Consider the following 20,384-nt stretch of genomic DNA (forward strand, 5'->3'; position numbering starts at 1 on the left):
ATCGCCTGATCTTTAAGCTTGGTAAGAAAAAAATGGCCTGAAGAATGGATTTAAGCTATGGTATCAGTGTGGAAATGATTTCATGCACAAACCCTCTCAGGCAAAGTGGCATCACCAAGGCCAGGCACTAAACCATGCTGGGAGGTAGGCTTAAGGGAGGGGGCATTCCCATATTCAAACATTTGAAATTCAAGATTCTAAACTAGGTCTTTGGAGACCAGCATATACTTATTCTTTGAAAAGACACACAAAGCGGAAGTTTCTGATAACCCAGTGTGAGCATGGGCGTTCTGATGCATCATGTTACCATTTCTAATGAAACTGTCCTGCAAAAGCTAAACCAGAAGGGTCAGGGGTGTGGTGGGGGGATGGGGAGGTTTAAGCAGCAGTCACAGATCGGCAACCAACCTCCAATTACTTATTAAATGCCTACTATGTGCAGGGGGCTCTGCTTGGCACAAGGATTGGTGAGACATGCTGTTGCCCTCCAACTATTTAAAATCTAACTGAGGAGCTAGGCCATCCTGTGAGAAGAGAAAACCCAAGGCAGCATACAGTAGAAGCTGAGCAAGTTGGACCACCTGGTCCCTTTTCCCTGGTCCTCATATGACCCGGGACTGAGCTCTCACTTATGCAGTTTCAAGGGCAGATCTTCAAAGAAGTGTGAGATTGGAGATTTTTCCTAATAAATAGGAGATGTGCTCACTCCTCCTAAACACATACACCTTTTAGATTATAATATTCAGAGTCCCTATAAATCACCATGTAAATGAGATCTGAGTTAGGAGACAGAATGTAAGAAATGGGAAAGTATAAAAATGCATCACAGAGTGTGCACATCAAGCCAATAAATGACAGTGCAGCCCACAGGGCATATATCAGTCCTCTGTAAAGAGCAGCCTAGACACACGCCTCAAGGAGGACCAGGCAGCACTGTAGGCAGTGGCAAGGTGAGAAAGTGCTATTTACATCTGGGGGTTGGGGGAGAGACCTAGCTGGTGCTGGGATCACCTTAGAGAGAGCAAAGGGATTCATGCACTCTGTTGGGTAGGGTGTAGAGAATGTTTGAAGTTGATCCTATCAGCTAAATATACAAATAACTGAGCCAGAGAGCAGAGAATGATAACATGCTGGAATGGACAGAGAGACTCTCTCCATGAATGAGTACAGGCATTGTCTAACATGCTCAAACAACATCTGTGGCAGAAAACACTGACCAGCTTGGTCTGTGATGTGTCTTGACATGTTTTGTACTTGAGTGAGTGGTAATCAGACACACCTGAGTTTGAATCTCCATTCGCTTACAAGTTGGTCTTAGACACAAGTTATTTTTACCTCTCAGAGTCTCAGCCATTGTAATGGGGACAACAGAACAATTCCTGGGGAGGTTATCAGGATAAGGGAAGATGGATGATACAAATATTGTAGAACAGGGCCTGGCATGTAGTAAATAATAATCCTTCATTTCTTGCCCTTTCCTTCTTGCTTTCTACCTCATAATGAATGATTATTTATGGGAACTTTGAATTTTTTCTTATTTCTAAAAAGTCAAATGGCAAATCCTAACAACAAACTTTCAGTTTAAAAATGAAGCCTCAGGAGAAGTCAGCTTATGAGCTTCTAAGCTGAAAACTTCCATTTAGCTTTTTTTTTGGTATTTATTTATTTGACTGGGCCGGGTCTTAGCTGTGGTACATGGGATCTTCAGCTGTAGCACGTGGGACTTTTAGTTGTGCCATGTGGGATCTGGGCTTTCCTGGTGGCTCAGACAGTAAAGAATCTGCCTGCAATACAGGAAACCTGGGTTCAATCCCTGGGTCAGGCAGATCCCCTGGAGAAGGGAAAGGCTATTCACTCCAGTATTCTTGTCTGGAGAATTCCATGGACAGAGGAGCCTGGTGGGTTACAGTCCATGGGGTCTCAGAGAGTCAGACACAAGTGAGCAACTAACACACACACACACACACACACACACACACACACACACACACACACACACGGGATCTAGTTCCTTGAGCAGGGATCAAAGTCAGCCTCCCCACAACCCCCAGTGACCACTAGACTGCTAGGCAATATCCTTCCATCTAGGTTTTCAGAGAAGCTCACCAGCACAGTTTGTTTTAATAAGACTGCAAGAAGTCACAGCAGACCCAGAACAACCACGGCATCTGGAGACAGACTTCTTTTCTCCAGCATCTTGCTAAGGAGCAGGGCGCCAGCATCACTGGCTTGGATGATGAGAGGTATAACATGTCAAACTTGGCAATGAGGTTTGACACGAAAGGAAACTAACTTTAGAGATTCATAATGGGGCCTCAAAAATAGGATAATGGATTTGAAACTATTTTAGAAAGTAATTTGAAAGGCAGTTTTGTGTTCACATTATTCCTATTACTTAAAAAAGGAAGTTTTGAATTTGGATTGGGAAAACTGCTATGCTTTCCTCTGGCTCTGCTTTTCCAAGAAATGAGGTATCACCACCTTCTCTTCAGAGCCTGCTGTGAACTATCTAGCCAGGGATGAAAGTGGGGGTGGGGTGCAGCGAACATTTAGATCGAAAGCTCAGCCCGGTCAGTGGCGTCGCACTCTAGGCGGCCCCATGGACTGCAGCGCGCCAGGGCGCCAGGACTCCCTGTCCGTTGATTAGCATTTCTTAGACCTCCTCCTTTTACTTCCAAAAGGAAAAAGATCTCTTGAGAGCTCCCCCATGTTGATTTATGTGCCAATATATAAATGTTTTTTACATGTATCTCTTTAAAAACTATAAGAACACAGAGTGAAAAAGTTCTAGACATTTGTAGTACACAATGTGTGAGGACATTCAACACTCCCAAGCTGTACACCTAAAAATGGTTAAGATGGTAAATTCTGTATTATGTGGGGTCTTTTCAACAACAATTAAACTACCAGAAAAAAAAAATCAAATTTAACAAGTTAGAGGGAATTCCCTGGCAGTCTGGGGGTTAGGACTCTGCACTTGCACTGCAGGGGGCATGGGTTCAACCCCCCCTCCACCCCCTCAAGTAAGATCCCAGAAGCAGTATGGTGCTGCCAAAAGGAAAATTTTTTTAACAAGTTAGATATAAACAAGATCATCAGATAAATTAAAATGAAAAACATTAGTATAAAAGTAAAATTTTGCTGAAACTAAGTTGTCAATGTTGGATTTAATTATAGTTTATACACATAATTATAAAAGTATAATAAGATGTTTTTATGCATTTTGGGTCTCAGTTGTTGACTTAAATATTTGATTGTGAGCAGAATGGATGGCCCTTTGATTCATTATCATTACTATATCACTACTATAATTTTTCCTTCTATCAGGTTACTCATTTGAAACCAGCAGTTGATTATTTTACTTGGTCCAATCCATCTAAAAATGGTTTTCTCCAAAATATAATATTGATAATTATTTTTTTAATGCTCCTAAAAAAAGTTCTTCACAGAGAATATTTGCAAGCTGAAACTTCATATAAATAAACACAACACACACAAACACATCTGCCAATAATCCGAATACACTGGCTATTTTGTCTAGCTTCTTTTGAGTTCAGCCTATGATACCAAGAGACCTGTAATGACTCAATTTTCTCTCTATTTTCCTTTATTTGAACTTCTGTAAAGCTTCCTTTGTAGTGGTGCCATGATTCATTTGGCCTTCACTTTACATAACGTATCATTTGTGTATGAAGTCAGTCAGCCTCGTTCTTTTCTCATTAGCCTGTGACAATTAAAGTTGCATGGTTATTTTTATGATGGAAAGTCAAAATTAATTTATTAAATAAAAGAAGACACAAATCTCATCACTGAAAAAGAGCAGTTTTAGCTTTTTAATTGGTAGGATAACTCAATGTAATTTTTATCAAACAGAAATCAAGATGGTTTTTGTATTTTTATGCCAGAAATGCCAATCTAAAGACTACCGACACTTTAAAAGTTAAATATTGCCACATTAATAATCATATGGTACCAACACAATTTTAAACACAAAGCACCAACACTAAATGTGGTTGTAAAATGAACATCCCAGATACGCTTATATTTTATAATGTAAGTTTTTTTAGATCATCATTGAAATAAAAATAAGTTATTACTGATGGATCATCAATAATACATACACAGACCTCTAGTTTGAGGAAACACTTTGATTATTCACAGATAATATAAATCTTTATAGAATGGGAGCACCAGAAAAGCATGCAGGAGGAGAAGGCCACTCCTACAGAGGCTCGGCTTAGCTCAGCATCAGAGCCACAGCAGGCTGAGAGGGTGGCCCAGCACGGGATGGCCCAGGTGGGCTGAGGATTGAGGGTGGGAGGGACAGCCCAGCAGGAGGTTTCAGAGCTCACATGGGGCGAGAGGAGTGTTCTTGCAAAGGGATAGCCTAGTGCAAGATGTTGGCATCCAGGCAGGCTGAAGAGGATATTTCAGAGCCCAGGTGGGGTGAGATGAGTAGCTGTGTAGGAAGATGGTCCAGTGGCCCAGCACAGGTTGTTGTACAAAGCAGGAATGTTACCTAGTAAGATACAATAAGCAGAGAACATAGCATCACTTCTGTATGGTATTGCTGATAAAGACATAATTGTGAGAAAACATCACATACAAGTTGAGGGACACTCCATGAAACAACTGGCCTATATTCTTTCAAAGCGCAAAGATATTAAAGTCAAGGAAAGATGGAGGAACGAACTAGTCCAGACTGAAGGAGACTAGGGAGACGTGGAGAATAGTTGCATAGTGTGGTTCAGAACTGGAATCCTTTTGTTACAAAGTATGTCATTCAGCCATGGAGAAACTTGACTACTGGAGTTTTAGGGCTAGATCCCAATGTACCAATGCTAATTTCCTAATTTTGCTGTTTGCACTGGAATTGTAGGGGAATGCCTCTGAGTCAACATGCGCTATGATATTCAAGAGTGATGGAGGAATTAGATCAACAGCTGCCTTGCATATGTTTCAGGGGAGAAAAGGTCTTTGTACTCGCAACTTTTCCGAAAATGTGAGATTGTCTCAAAATTTAAAATTTAATGAGGTTGAGCAATGTTTCTTTTTCTTTTTTAAAAAGGATAAAAAATGCATATATGAAGTCTGATCAACTCTGTAGGAATATCTTGCAAAATGGTAAAAGTTCCCATATGAGTGCTTAGTATGCGTAAGATGTTGAACTAAGCAGTTTGTATATTTTATCTCATTTACATTTCACACCAGTCTTACAGAGTGGATATTACTAGTATCATTTTACAGATGAGGAATCTGAGGCTCAGAGAGACTGAGTAACTTGACCAGGCTCTTAACTAATCTACTGTACTGCTCAAAAAAAAAAAAGATTGGAAAAAAATTTCCAAAAGATTGGAGAATGCTAACAGCAGCATTCTCTGGGCAGTGGGACTACTAGTTTTTCCTTTTGTTGTTTTCAGTATTTTACAAAATATCTACAATGGTATGGTTGCTTTTGTAATTAGTAAAAAAGACAAAGCTGTCATTTACAAAATATTCATTTATTGTGAAGCGATGTCATAAAAATATGTTGGTTATTTGAAACCGTACTGAACAACCCAAACCACTAACAGTGGAATTATCTCTTAGTAGTGGTGTTATTGGTGACATTCAGTTTTGATTTTTTGCTTTTCTGTATTCTACTAAGTTTCTATAATTAATTCTTTCGTTCATTCACAAATACTTACTGAGCATCTGCTATGATTTATTTTTATAAGAAGAAAAAATTTTAAAGAAAGAAATGTACTGTGTAAGTCTAAAGTTGTAAATTTTATTCAAAAAGCAAGAAGGGATAATATGTATGCTTAGAAAAAGACTAGGCACCAAGATGTTACTAGCAGTGTTACATACTAAGATGTTTCAGCGGTGAGTTAGTGGCAAGTTTATCTTTTCTTAATACTTTTCCATGCTTTCCTTGTTTTCAACTATAAATTACTTACCTGTTCTATTCATAGCTGTGCCTCCGGTGCTAAGAGGAGGTGCCACATAGTAGGAGTTCAAGAAGATCTTTTTTGAATGAACCCATACTTTTGATTATAAATTGCTGTTTTAAAAAACACTTTTACTTATTCATTCTATTATAGTCGGCAAACTTGGCATTCAACTTGTGCTCTTCTAAGCTGGAGGAGACCTAAGAGATTGTAGTAGGGGGCTCTAGTGGCCATTTAACAGGTGGTGGTGGTGAGGAGAGCCACATGACGGGAAGACAGGGTGAGCAGAAAGTGGGGAAACACCATTCAGAAGCCATGTGTTGTTTATTGTATTTATTAAGATTTCTGTTCAACCTATTTTTAGGAGAATTGGTGACACATCACTATACCAGTGTCTATTGAGGATAGACCTTGTGTTGTATGGCTTAGTTTCTTGGTAGTGATATCTGAGGTTCACAGAGGAATGGAGGGCTGGGATGAGGTTGGGGTAACTCAGTCATAAGCCCCTGTTTTGCTTGTAATTAGGAAGCTTACATCTCTGGTTTTACAAAGTAATGTAGATCAAAACCATAAGAGAGACTAGATACTGGGCCAGTGAGGGAGAGAAGTCCCTCAGCTGGTCTATGAATCAAGCTGACTGCCCAGCATCTATAGCTCCAGTTGGCTGTTCAACTCTCAACTCATTTGCAGGGAGATGTTGTATGTTACATGATTTTGCCTAATTCAAAGATTCTCAAAAGTCACGTGTATAGTCCTTATGTGTATCTGGGGGTTACCAGAAGAAACAAACCTCTTGTCAGCCTCGAATCCTCTCTTTCTCTTCCAGCAATACACTGGCAAATTCTGTTGGTTCTACCTTCAAACTACATCCAGAACCTGAGCACTGGCCCCTCTCTAGCCTTATTTGGTTTATTGCAAGAGCCTCTGAACTCCTCCCTGCTTCAGCCCTCACAGCAGCCACAGGATCCTTTCAAAACCTCAGTCAGATCACATCTTTACAGCAACCTACATTAGCCACAGCCCTTACAGCAAGGTGCTGGCTTGTGTCCCACAACTTGCTCTTACTTCTCTGACCTACTTTTCTCCAGCTTGCCCCTTGCTCACTCCACTCCAACATCCAGTCTTCCTTGCTGCTCCTCCAACACACCAGGCACCCTGTGCCCTTGCTATATCCTCTGCAGGAACACCCCCACTCTCTCTCTCTCTTGAGGTCTTCCCTCGGATGTCACCACATCAGACAGACCATTTCTGACCATCTCTATCAAGTAGAGACCACCTCCCCAGATACCTGCTCCTTTACTTTGCCTTTTTTCCCCTCCTTGCAGTCATGATCACTGGGACAGTTCTGACCACAGAATGTGTCTGATTTTCCTAAACACATCATGTGGTTGCTCTTCCTCACCTGTTGACGTTGGGTGCAGCCACGTACCCAGCTCTCTCCCGCGCTGTGTGAGGGGGAGGGCCGTGTGTGGCTTTCAGGAGGAAGCCAGTGCGGAGTTCACTGCTCTGTCTCCTCTCTCTCCTGCAGACATCGGCCGTGCTCCACATGGGGCTTCTCCAGGCAGCCTGGGCCCCAGAGTGAAGGTGCATGAGCTGAGCCTCCGGCTGGCCTGCAATGAACAGAGCGCGTTGTTGTTCTTCAGTCACTAAGTTGTGTCTGACTCTTTGGGACCTCAGGACTGCAGCATGCCAGGCTTCCTGTCCTTCAGTATCTCCTAGAATTTATTCAAACTTATGTCCATTGAGTTGGTGATGAACACACTGTGTAAGTGAGGGATATAAACTTCTTTTTTCAAGCCATCGAACTTGGCTTGTTTAAAACCACAAAACAACTAGCCTATCCTGACTGAAACACTCTGACATATTGCATATTTATTTGCTGTCTCTTCCTATTCCCCTCTAGAATGTAATCTTTTTGATGGTAGGGCTTTGTTCACTATTGTATCTCCAGGTCCTGAAACAGTGCCTGGCATGTGGTAGGTATTCAATAAATATCTGTCGCCTGACCGAATGAATGATGAATTGATCACCCCAACTGAAACAGGAAGATTTCACAATGGCAGGTGTTAACTATTCCTGGATGTGTCCACAAAAGTGTTCGTTTGACGTGATCTGAATGGAACAAGATGGTTCCTGATTCAAGATTAGCAGTGTGGCTGCTCGCCTCACCAGACACAGTTTGAAAGCACAAATTGCCTGTGGGCACATAACACAGTGAGTCGTGGAGGCACATAAAATAGTTAAAGTTACCACACAAACGGAGATTTGGCATACTGCTGAGGGGACCCAGCGACAACCATAAATAAAAAGCATTAGCAGCATTTGTGTCGATGCTGAGTGCTGACGTGGTTTCCTTTCCCTGTGTGGACATTAGCATTTGTAATGAACTGAGCTTCACAGGCTTGAGGTTTTATCTGCCGTTATCATAAATTGGTGTATGAGCCCCTCTCAGGACTTTTGCAAAAGCTGTGTATGCTTTTGTGAGCTGCTTTCTTTTCAGGCTTCCTCCTGGTACGCCTGAATTTGGATGGGGATAATGCATTTCCTGTATCGTGTGGCACCGTACAAGGAAACCCATTGTATCCCCTCAGAGGAAGAGTACATCTGTAAGTAGTTTTTAAGAGTGTACTGAAGGATCTTGTTAGGGTGACTTATTCTCCCAGTTCCATTTGGTTGATGAAGTGGATCACGTGACAGATGTGCATAATGAACTGCTTCAGTTGCTGCCAGTGGGAAGCTCAACCTATAAAATGTGAAATCTCTTGGACTCATTGAGGGCAGAGCAAGCTGATCACACAAGAGAGAACTCTGCCTGATTCCGAGTTGTCATTTCTTACTGCCGCATACAGTGCACCAGTGTTCCTGGGCTTTGCTTTTCCTTTCTCCCAGAGGAACTGCCTTTCCAGTTTATTCTTAATTCAAACTGGAAAGGCAGTGGTTTCTGCATACAATTTCCCCAAAGAGCAAACATGATTAAGATGTTCAAGTAATCATCCATGAAATGCACTTGCAAGGAGCCTTTATGTTTTGTCGTTAAAAGAGGAAATAATTTACATCATCCAGTAGGATTGTGGGTTGGTTTTTTTTGTTTTTTGTTTTTTTCCCTCTTCCCTACCTCTTTTCCCCTCATTCTTTCCTATATTTTCTTTCTCCGCTCCATTATTTTATTTTCCTCTTTATTTTCATTGACTGCAGTCATAAGGGATGTAACTTGTTTCCCATTTCCATGCATTGTATGGAACAGTGACATCCAAGCCAAAAAGACACAGGTGACCAATCTATTCCAGTAGTGGTCTAACTTCCAGCTCATTCTAGATGCTTCTGGGTTACTAAGGGACAATGAATGGAGAAATAAAGAGCAATCATGCAAATTTTAGTCCTAGATATGAGCATTGGGGAAATGACGAAAAAGGCTGTAAGTCAGTTCACTTCACTTGTACCACAGAGCATCCCCATGGGCTGAGCATCAGGCTAAGCACTGTGCAGGGAGCTGAAGAGAGAGCACACAGACCTTGGAAGTTGGTGAGTAAGTGATGGTGTATGATGACATATCCAAATGCCATAGTAGCAGCAAAGATAATAGGGCTTTAGGTGGTGCCAGAGGGGAGGTCTCAATGAGAATTTAAATGGTCAGGCAAGGATTTGAGCTGAAAGCAGGAACTGAGTTAGACCTGAAAGGACAAGTAGATTTGGAATGCTGTCAGAAGAGCAAAATAGCATATTAAAGAGGTCAAGAGTGCATGGCATCTTGATCAAACTCAGCTGTTTGGGGTACCTCACTTTTAGCCCCAATTCCCCAAGTAGCCATATGTCAATTACACAGGTTACCTAAAGAACATTTATATATATATATATATCTGGAAGAGGAAATAGCAACCCACTCCAGTATTCATGCCTGAAAAATCCCATGGACAGAAAAGTCTGGTGGGCTACAGTCTAATAGGGTCTCAAAGAGTCGGAGATGACTAAGCATGACACGGATATTCATATATATACACACACACATATATATATTACTCAGATATTAGTATAAGGCAATTAGCCACAACATAATGTATGGAGATGTCACATCTGTAAGCTTTAAATCAATTGTGAAGACAGCAGAATTGTTTTTCTTGCCTACCAGTGAGTGTCATGGATTAAAAGTGCTGCCGAATTTAAGGAAATTATATTTAAGAAAATAGAATCCGGGAAATGAGAGCCCAGTCTTCTAGTAGCAAAACAGCATATGAGGCTTATTTTGAAGACTTTTTTAAAATGTCAGATTTGGCTTTAGCAAGTTTAGTGAATTGTCCTTTGTAGACAGAAAGCTGGCATTGGGGCACTCCAGAAAGCCCCCTGGCACCTTGGCTACCTCCTTCTGACTCTGATGCTGGCAGGAGGCCTCTGGTGAAAATCCCTGGCTCTTTTCTGCAGAGGAATGGCAAGACTTGGCAGCCACTGTTGAGTTCACACAGAGACGGGGAGTGACTGGTTCCCAGGGTCAGCTGGGGTGGGGGTGAGAAGCAGCTCAAGGCCAAGAGTTTGACTTCCTGACCCTTCCAGCAAAGTGTAGTGCTCTTTAATTTATTCCTAATTGGAATTCCTTGCTGTGGTTTTCCTTTTAGAAAAGGAAAGACATGCCCTTTTAACCATTTCCTCTCAAAAGACTTTTGTTAGCTTTGATTTAGTTGTTTCTATATTAAAACAGCTACCACATAAAAATGATTTCTAAAAATGTCTCAAATTCCTGTTTCACATAACTCAATAATATGGTTTCTGAGGTCTTGAGACTGGGTCTACTAGTCCTTTTGGTTGTGAAGCATTGGAAAGAAAAAATTAGAGTTGGTGAAAAATAGAAAGAAACCCTTCTGGACCATCTCCCCTTATTCTGAATGCTGTCAACATTTGAATGTGGCACACACACACATGGTTTGCCTGCATGTGTGTGCACCCACACCCACACACACACTCTCACACATCACCTATTTTACTAAAACATTATGATAGAAAACTTCATTATTTTTGTCTAAGTCCTGGTTGTAGTCCTTCAGTGAGGGCACTTGAGACACATATGTTTGCAGGTAGCTGAAGGTACAGCTATGTGGTCTGCCTGAAACCTAAAATTAGATTGAGTTGACGATTCTATCGGGAGAGATTTTTCCCTCAGTGTTTTCATTCCCAAACTCTGCTGCCTTCCACTTCCTGCAGAGACTGAAGTCATTGTAGATACTACTCAAAAGTAATAACTCCTGAGAGACTCTCTCTGCAAAATCAGCATGCAAAAGGCAGCTGGCCCCAGAAGCCAAGGACTCTTGGCTACAGCAGTAGAATGTTAAAGCCACACAATAGTAAAAGGAACCTGGGTTTCCTATATTTTAAACTGTCTATTGTTTCATGCTTAGCTTTAGTGAAATCCAGAGAAATGAAATAAAAAGTCAGCTTTTAGAGTCTTTATAACAGTAAGGTATTTCTGTTGCTATTCCTTAAAAGATGATGAAAATTAGATGCTGAAATGTGGAGGCCTTCTGAAAATGACTTGGAATAATTATATTTGTTAAACTGGGCAGCCCTGATATTGTATGCCGTTTAAATCAACTTTCATTATTCTTTAATGATTCTTTGCAATTCTTTTTTCCAGAACTTTGCAAGCTTGACTTGTGTTCACCTTGCTATGGAATGCTTTAAAGGGCATTTCATCTAATAGCAGAGGAAAATGATAAATTATAGATGCCAAATCATAAAGCAGTGATTTAGGTAGCACTAGGGTAAGATCATAAGCAATAAAATAAAAATTTTCCCAATCAACCTCTACATTAGAAGCAAAAAAAGGAGTCGCTGCCTGCATAATTAAAGCAAGACATGTCAAGATGCTTGTTAATATGCTAATTTGAAGGCTTTTAAAAAAAAAACAAAACTTGGAATCATAAAGGAGAATATTGGGAATATTTATCAGTTTGAACAGAGAAGTTCTCTATGAATGAGTATGAAGTGATTTCATTGTTAGTGTGTTCTGGAAATACAAATATAAAGGAAAAAAAAAATGCCTCAGGCTCAGTCTTTTAAGCATTTGGGGAGAAAATGAGATGGTTAAGAGTTGACCAGGATCTAAATTTTCACCACACCCCTGCTAGCTGTGTGATCTTATGCAAGTTAGTTAACCTCTCTGGCCCTGTTTTCTCAGCTGTAAAATGACAAGATAGTGGGTCCTACTTCATAAGATAATTGTAAGGATTACAAATAAAGCATTTAAAACAGAATCTAATAGGGACTTCCCTCGTGGTCCAGTGGCTAAGACTCCATGCTCCCAATGCAGGGGCCCTGGGTTGGCTCTCTGGTCAGGGTACTAGATCCCACATGCCACAACCAACAGCTTGCATGCTGAAAAATGAAGATTGGAGATCTGTGTAAGCTGCATCTAAGACCTGCCACAGTCAAATAAATAAATATTTTAAAAAATAAAATAGAATCTAACAGAGCAAGCACTCAGTAAGAATGGTTGTATAATATCTTTCCTTTGCCCAAACTCTCTAGAGCTTTCCCTCTTACTCCCAGTGAAAGCTGAAGTCTTTACCATGTCTATAGGCCCCATACAACTGGGCTGTTTCTCTCTGACCTGATCTCTTTCCCTACCTGCTCAGCTTGCACTCTGGCCTCCAGGCATTCCTCAGGTACACCAGGCACCCCCCCATCTCAGGACCTTTGTCATGAAAGCTGTTTCACAGCCATCCTCAGGTTGGCTTGTCTGTTCCATTAGGTCTTCACTTTAAGCACCTGATCAATGAGACTTTCCCTGGACACGTCTAACATTCCTCTTGATATTTTATAGTTCCCCTTTCTGCCTTATTTTTCCCCTTAGCACTAACTACTTCCCAGTATACTATATATCTTACTAATTTATCTCATTTGCTCTCTACATCTCCCACCAAAATAGAAACTGAAGGAAGGCAGGAATTTTTATTTTAGCTATCAATGTATCCTCAGTACCTAGAATGGTGTTTGTCACAATTGTAGCTGCCAATAAATATTCGAAGGCTGAATGAATGGATGATTTTCCTTAATTTCTAAAAAATAATAATTAAATCCTACACATATACGTCCTCATTTCCAAGTTTAATGAAATGTAGTTTTTTTGGGTCACATACTATTTTCTTGGTTGCCATGATGACTGTCAACCATCTTTAAACCGCTCTTTAAACACCAGATAACTGTTTAATGAAAGTGGAAGCACACGGTTTGGCCACCCAGGCCATGACTCAGCCTTTTCCTTCATCAGTTCACCTGGAGGAAGAAATAATGATACTTGCTGGACCTCCTTAGTTCCTCCTTCAGCCACAGATAAATCAGGGACAACTTCTGATTTTCCCTTTCCACCCTAGTCTTTTAATAGCTACAAAGAGGTGGGGAAGCTTCTTAAGTAAATATGGCACGTGTTTTCCAAAACCTGAATATAAGCAAGGGCAGAGTATATAGAATACCATGAGTTATCACTGTGGAATGATCTCACTCTTTGCCCCCCAGGGGTTATTGAAAGGGCATTCCTAAACATGGACATGTTGCAGGAGGTCAGATAGAAGGTAAAGGTTCCTGAACATCTTTTGTGTTCCCAACTTGGCTTATACACACTGCATCACCTCACAGCCACACTGTGTGGTCTGTGTTATCATCCCCAACCTCTAGATTGCAACCCCAACCTTGGGGTGAGACCAAGGCTCAGACAGGATAAGTGACTGTCCAAGGCCACCTGACTAATAAGTGGGACAGCGAGACATGGAGTACTTATCAGGAACATGACAACCACTTTTCTTTTTCCTCTTTGCCCTGATAAGCAGTTTCCTAAGAATTAAACCAATTTGTATGTCTTAAGCCAACAACTGCTGAATTAGTGAGTGTTCATGATGGATTTCTGCCACAGCTTAAAGCTGGTGGCTTAAAACTACTGGGATCTCAGCAGCTTCTCCTTGTCTCATCAGTGAGGTGAGGACCTGCACCCTAGGGATAGGCTGACATGAGAGGAAGAGCAGTGTCTGAGCCCCATCCATACTACCCATGAGAGGAAGAGTTACTAACCCCAATACATAACACAGTCTCCAGGCTTAAGTATATTACCCAAGGTCAGCTGCTAGGAAGTGCTGGGGCTGGGTGCTTAATTCAGATCTGTATGGGTCCAGAGTTTGGTTCAATCATTACCATCACCTTGACCACTTCTACTCCAACTCTACCTTACAACTTTCACAGCATACCCCAAGTCAGAAAAAGAACATTTCTTCAGTTAGCATATCTAATGAAAGATGTTGCTTTCAAGAAATATGTTCATGACTTCTTAAATAATCTAAAGTGTTCTTTTTCTCCTCTTTCTTCCTCTTCTTCTTTTTCAAAGATTTGGCCTCTGGAAAATATTTCATGCATAATGGCAAAGCATCTAACTTTCCTATGAGCTTATGAAATGAAGTGGTTCTTTTAGAGTAAACAAAAAATCTTTTCATCTAAAATTTTAATTGCAACCAATTCAGTGCCCTGGGAATTAGTTCCAGTGTTTGGCTCCAGTTTCTGGCACTGAGCTCTGGCCTCAAGCCTGCACTGGGTCACCTCACAGCTGCACCTCAGGGCTACTTGCCAAGAAGCTGGTCTCATGGCATTACTACCCTATGGCTTGACAACAGAACACTGAGCTTTGGTACTGAACCTGGCTGAAAGCAATTCATGTGACTGCAACTCTGCTTAGCAAACAACGTACAGGAGTCACCTGGTGAAGCACGGTAACATTCTCCCACATTCCTGGGAGAAAAGAGATATAATTTTCATTAGTTTGTCTAGAAGCAGAGGAGGGTATTTCTCAAAGTTTAATTTACAGCCATAAACTTGTACATTGATATAACCATAACATAAAGGAGGAAACATCTGTCACTTCCATTTGTAGCTGTGTTTGTAGCAGCTCTTTCAAAAAGGAAGACTAGAGATTAGCCATCCGGGTTTGGGGGCTGTATGGTTAGGCCATTCAAGATGGCTGTTCTCTTGCTCTCTGTACATCCCTCGCTTGACTAGTGCCTGTTTCTCTCACATGACTGTATAATCCGCTTAATTATAGCGCTTAAATAGTCTCTGGTAGCTGGTGAGCCCACTTGATGTCAATTCCCCCTATAAATGGTAGCCTTCTCTCTTGCCGAGTAGTGAAGACTGCTGATGTCCTACCCGCCATCTGCCACACATGGTGGGGTGTCGCTCCAGGCTCCTTTGTGTAAGTTCCGCCTATCCAATAAACCACTTATGTCCCTATCGCTGTCTCTGGGCCCTTTCTTCAGTCTTGGAGGCTGGACAACTACAAGACTTGAAGGGCTGGGGGATGCAGCCCAGCAGGGACCAAGATCAGTGTCTGAAACCAGGTTTTCCTCTAACCAGGTGGGTATGCACAAATAACTTAATCTCATTGTGCCTCAGTTTCCTCACAATACAAACTTTGGGCATGTTAAATGAACTTTAAATCTCAGTCCTAAAATTGTATTACATGTGTAAATATTCATAGCTTTTCTAATTTGGTGTAGTCACTTGAAACTTACCCTCCTACTAGAGAAAATCTGAATTTCTAAAAGCCTGAGGTTGACTTTAAAGATGGAACTTAAGAACAAGGAATTGTAGGGACTTCCTTGGTGGTCAGGTGGTTGGGACTCCACACTCCTGGTGCAGGGGACCCAGGTTCAATCCCTAGTCAGGGAGCAGGATCCCACATGCCGCAACTAAAAGCCCGCATGCCACAGCCAAATAAATATTTTAAAACAAATAAAAATAACCCCCAAGGAATTGCAGAGTTTTAGCTGTAAGAATCTAGATAGATAATATACCCCAACTTCCTCATTTTGTCTTCTCCCTTTTAGTCTTTTCTTTCCTTCCTTTTTTTCCCAACATATTTTCTAGATTCTGGTAGGTACCAGGCATTGAGCTAAGTACTGGAGACCAGGCCTGAGTCCTTAGCTTTAAAGAACTTCCAGGACAGTGGGCACAGACAAGTGAATGCAGTATTAAAACACAAGGAAGTGAGGTTACAACAGAGCATGGGGTACAGTGGAAGACAGAGGCCATCTCAGGTTGGGGCAGGGATGCGAGTCAGGGAAGTGTCCCTGGGGAAATGACATCTAAACTGAGGCCAGGAGTCGGGGTGGGGCGGGGCACAGTTCTAGGCAGAAATGTGACATGTGCCTCTGAACATCACAGACAACTCTGGAAAGGTGGGCAGTAATTCTCCAGGGAACACAACCAGCTGCTGGCAGAGCTGGTGGTACAAATAGAGCTCAAGGTCCTAACTCCAAAGTTGCAGGCTTGGTTCAATGGCAATGATGTGAAGTAATAGCTTTGGGTTTTTTCAGGTTTTTTTTGGCACAGGTGAAGTATTACAGGGCCTTGCTGCCATCACCTTAATTAAGACTCAGGCTCTTTCCTGGACTCTCTCGGTTTAGGATATTCCCTCTCCGGCTCGAGGGTCTTCAAGAGTAACTCATCAACACAGAATAATCACATCACAGGCCAGTCATCTGAGAAGTCACCACCACCTATCTACTTTGGGGATGGAGATCTTTCAGCTTCTGAGAGGTGTGGATGGACAAAGATCCTGGCTGACGGGTTTAGGAGACCATCCAGGTCAGTCACGGGATAGTTATGAGTCATGATGGTTGTTTTCAAATATTTGAAGGATTGAAGGAGGAATTAGATGTGTTTTTTGTGGGTTGAAGGGAAAGAAGGAGAAACCAAATGAATGTATATAGGTACAGATAACTTTATTGTTCCTAAATAACAACTGGAGGCTTCCCCATGTATAGCTCCCTAGACCTTTCACTTTTTAAAAAAAGTGTTTTGTGTAAATAATAAGGAAAAGAAAATAAAGAACTGGAGGCCGGTTGCACTGGCAGTAATGAGTATCTTTACACCAGAAGTATTTAAAACCAGGGCGGATGACCACTTGACCCAGGATGTTACCAAGGGGATTCATGTCTCTAAGATTTGATTTATGGAAGCTTAATCAAATCCTTCTGGCTCCTTTTGTGATTCTGCATTTTCACACTTGGCCCAGGCCAACTAAGGTTTAACTGTTCTAGTGTCTTCTCTATTCTTCACAAAGTATTTACTCTCAGCTCTTCCCTGGTGGCTCAGACAGTAAAGAATCTACCTGCAGTGCAGGAGACCTGGTTTGATCCCTGGGTTGGGAAGACTTCCCTGGAGGAGGAAATGGCTACCCACTCTAGTAGTCCGGCCTAGAGAATTCCACAGACAGAGGAGCCTGGCAGGCTCCAGTCCGTGGGGTCGCGAAGAGTCAGACACAACTGAGCAACTTGCACTTCACTAGTTAGCTGGCATTTCCAAGCACAGTATTTTTACATTCCTAAACAAAGATACACTTAGTGTTTTTTGTGATACTTATAAAGGCAGTTTAGTGTTGGGTTTTCTTTTTCACATAAAGAATTAATACATTTACCTAGAGGTAGTGAAACTGCTATGCTTATGTGAGAAAATGGGTGGTTTGGCACACGCACAGGTGCACACATATCCACATATGTAGTCTGGTGCGTGTGCACTGCCTTATTTTAGGTGTGCTTTGTCCACGTGCTTACATGCTGTTCACGCTAGGATCCATCCTCTTACACACCAAAAGAAACTTTACAAATTCTTTCTTTTCTTTCGCTTTTGTTTATTGTGGAACCTGTGTTGCTCTTCCCTGAGTCTAAAGATATGGAGGGAGAGAAGGGAAGTGCAGCTGGTGAAAACTGAAGATATTACTGGCAGTTCTGACAGATACAATTTTGATTTCATTAACCCCCAAATATTCAGAGAGCGGTGGTAAAAAATGATTTATATTGTTTTTTTTCAGGCAGGCTTCTCTGTTGCCAACATAGTAAACTAAAACATGTAATTCGTTTTTACCTACTTTCTATGCTTGGTGCATGTAACGTGTTATAAATCAGAGATATTAAATATTATTTTGTTTTAAATTAGTATTCGGATGATATATTATGTGGGATCTAAAATAGGTATGTTTCAAAACCACATAATAGCTTTTTCAAAAGGAGAAAAGGAATGCAAGCCCATTTTCTAAGCATTCAAAATCAAACAACATTCAAAGGACCAGTTGAGAAGAGTCAGATCATCCCTAAAAGCCATGGAACATAAATTACATTGACATATTATGCGAAGACACTTGTCCTGCACTAGCTCGCATAAGCGACCTTAGAGAGAAGCTTACGCTCAACTAACGACACATTAGGAAGGAAAAAAAAAGTGTTCAGTTGCTGCCGGTTGTCATGGGTTGTTGTGCGCCAAGAGGGCTGCTGGGAGGGGCTCCGACATTCCCCCGGCACTGTGTGTGGAGTCGGGGGGAAGGGCCTCTGGAGAGCTGATGACTGTGCACAGGATGCATAAATCATCTCTCTCAAGGTAATCCTGGGGAGGGCTTCCCCGCGCAGAGTCATCAGCATCTGGCCTCTGCATGCAAATGTAAAATTAGAGCTTTATGTTGTACTGAAATGGCAGCCCACGGAAAAGATCACCGCCAAACACGACAAGCAGAACTCGTGGGGGCGGCAGCAAGCAGCTCTGTATTGGCTGATAGACTTTTCCCCGCTTCCAGTGGTTTTTCATAAGATAAAAATGTTTTCACTAGTGATTTTTTTTCTTTTAACTATAAAGAATGGTAAAAGCGAGGGGGACACCAGGCAAAAATCCCCTAAAAGCACCGCAGGGACAGGGCCCGGACCTGAGGAGGGCAGGTGATTTTAAAAAGAAAGAAAAGGACAACTGGGAGCAGAGGATGGGACAAAGTCTGAAAAGCCAGAGAGCAGATGACAGAAGATTCTACAGCTGCTCACTGCAGCTGCTCTCATAGTCTCCTCTGCTTCAGAGTAGAGACAAATGTGTTTAGAAATGAAAGGCAGGAGGCAATGGGGAAAATGTGCCTTCCATTTCTAACCAACTGGAATATAATCTTCACAAAGCTCATCCTGTTCTCATGAGGAGGTTATTTTTAGGATTCAAATATAGGCAAAATACTAACCAGCAAACCCTACGTGCTTCTTAGCTGGAAGGACAATCGGGTACACTCAAATTATCAAGAGCACATTGCAATTTCTAAGGACAAACTTGTAGTTGGGAGCCTTGAACGTTAGAAATGGTAGCAATTTAGTAATACGATAGTTTATGGCCTTGCCTAACTGTTTCGGAACTCATAAAATGCTTTGTCACATGTAACCTTAATTTTTATATGCTTTAGGCCACATAATGGCTTTAGGCCATTGTTTCTTCATTTAAACTCAATACAAATAAGGATAGTTGATCCCTCTACTCTGAGATGACTTCCAAGCACTCTGGATCCTGTTGAGCTCTGTGCTATCCTGAGGAGTGGCTCCAGTTGACTTGAAATCCTATCCTGAGGAAATAAATACAGGGTTGGGAGGCGGGGAGGGGTAGGCCAACTCCACCCACCCCCATGTTTCCTTCAGGATCCCTAAGTGTCCTGAATGGTAGAGTTTTTACCTCCTTGATAGCTGAGTGCATTTATGATCAGAAAAAGATGTTCTTCCAAAACGTCAGCAACTGAGAGAAGTCACAAAAGAGGAAGAGAATGAAGAGTAACCTCATAGTTACTGGGCTATTTTACAGATTTAAAAAATATAACAAGCTCAAAAAACTTAGTCATTTGTCTAACATCACACAGGCGAGTCAGAAGTCAAAGGTCTGTGAGACTAAAATTTCTACTACAAGACAGCCTTGGAGGTGGGAAGGGAAGTGGAGAGCGCAGAATTCCCTAGAGCTCTCCCCTCTGAAGGTTCATCAAATGCAGACAGAGAATGCGTATCTCATTGATTCAAAAAAGGAGAAGCCATTTCTGAGGCTATGTGCCTTCCTGGGGCAGCGGCACCCTCCTCCTGACTCCGGCTGGGCACTTGAACCACGTGAGCTGCTCCGAGCCCTCCTGCCAGGCTGAGTCTGTGCAGGCCTAGAGCCAACAGGTGCACCATCTCCCAGCTCAATTAGGCATGACACAAATCTGGAGGGACAGTGGTCCACAGAGCGTGTTGTAGTCTGAGCAGCCTTAAGGATAACAAACGTGCCACTAAATGCAAAGCTCTGAGTTCTTTTTTCATTATTCTTTTGATTGGAGTATAGTTGATTTTTCCAATGCTGTTAGTTTCTGTGGCACAGCAAAGTGAATCAGTTAGACACACACACATCCACTCTTTTTAAGATTCTTTTCCCGTATAGGCCATTACAGAGTACTGAGTAGAGTTCCTTGTGCTCTACAGTAGGTTCTTATTCATTATCTTTTTTATACAGTAGGGGCAAAGCACTTCGTTCTGTTGAGATGTGTTCTAACCAACATGTTCAGAGAACTGAGATAATTTCAGTTGGCAATTCAACTAACAGAACAATTGACCCCAGTCTGTTTAGTCCTAAAATATTTCCCATAACTCCCCCAAATCTGTCTGTTCCAGG

The 20,384-nt window shown here is 41.8% G+C and overlaps 1 protein-coding gene across 1 annotated transcript in view; it reads right to left on the reverse strand.

The window, feature by feature from the left end:
• Nucleotides 1-3,803: 3,803 nt before the first annotated feature.
• LOC113898713 (gametogenetin-like) overlaps nucleotides 3,804-20,384 on the reverse strand; it is a 55,214-nt gene continuing 38,633 nt past the window's right edge. The window contains exons 3-4 of the mRNA XM_027552127.1: nucleotides 7,333-7,540; nucleotides 3,804-4,519 (exon numbers count right to left, since the gene is read on the reverse strand). Of these exons, the coding sequence (XP_027407928.1) occupies nucleotides 4,516-4,519; nucleotides 7,333-7,540 (212 nt within the window). The 3' untranslated portion in view covers nucleotides 3,804-4,515. The remainder of the gene's footprint in view (nucleotides 4,520-7,332; nucleotides 7,541-20,384) is intronic.

The sequence above is a fragment of the Bos indicus x Bos taurus genome, chromosome 9 (genome assembly GCF_003369695.1).
Source record: "Bos indicus x Bos taurus breed Angus x Brahman F1 hybrid chromosome 9, Bos_hybrid_MaternalHap_v2.0, whole genome shotgun sequence".
Taxonomy (NCBI): Eukaryota; Metazoa; Chordata; class Mammalia; order Artiodactyla; family Bovidae; genus Bos; species Bos indicus x Bos taurus.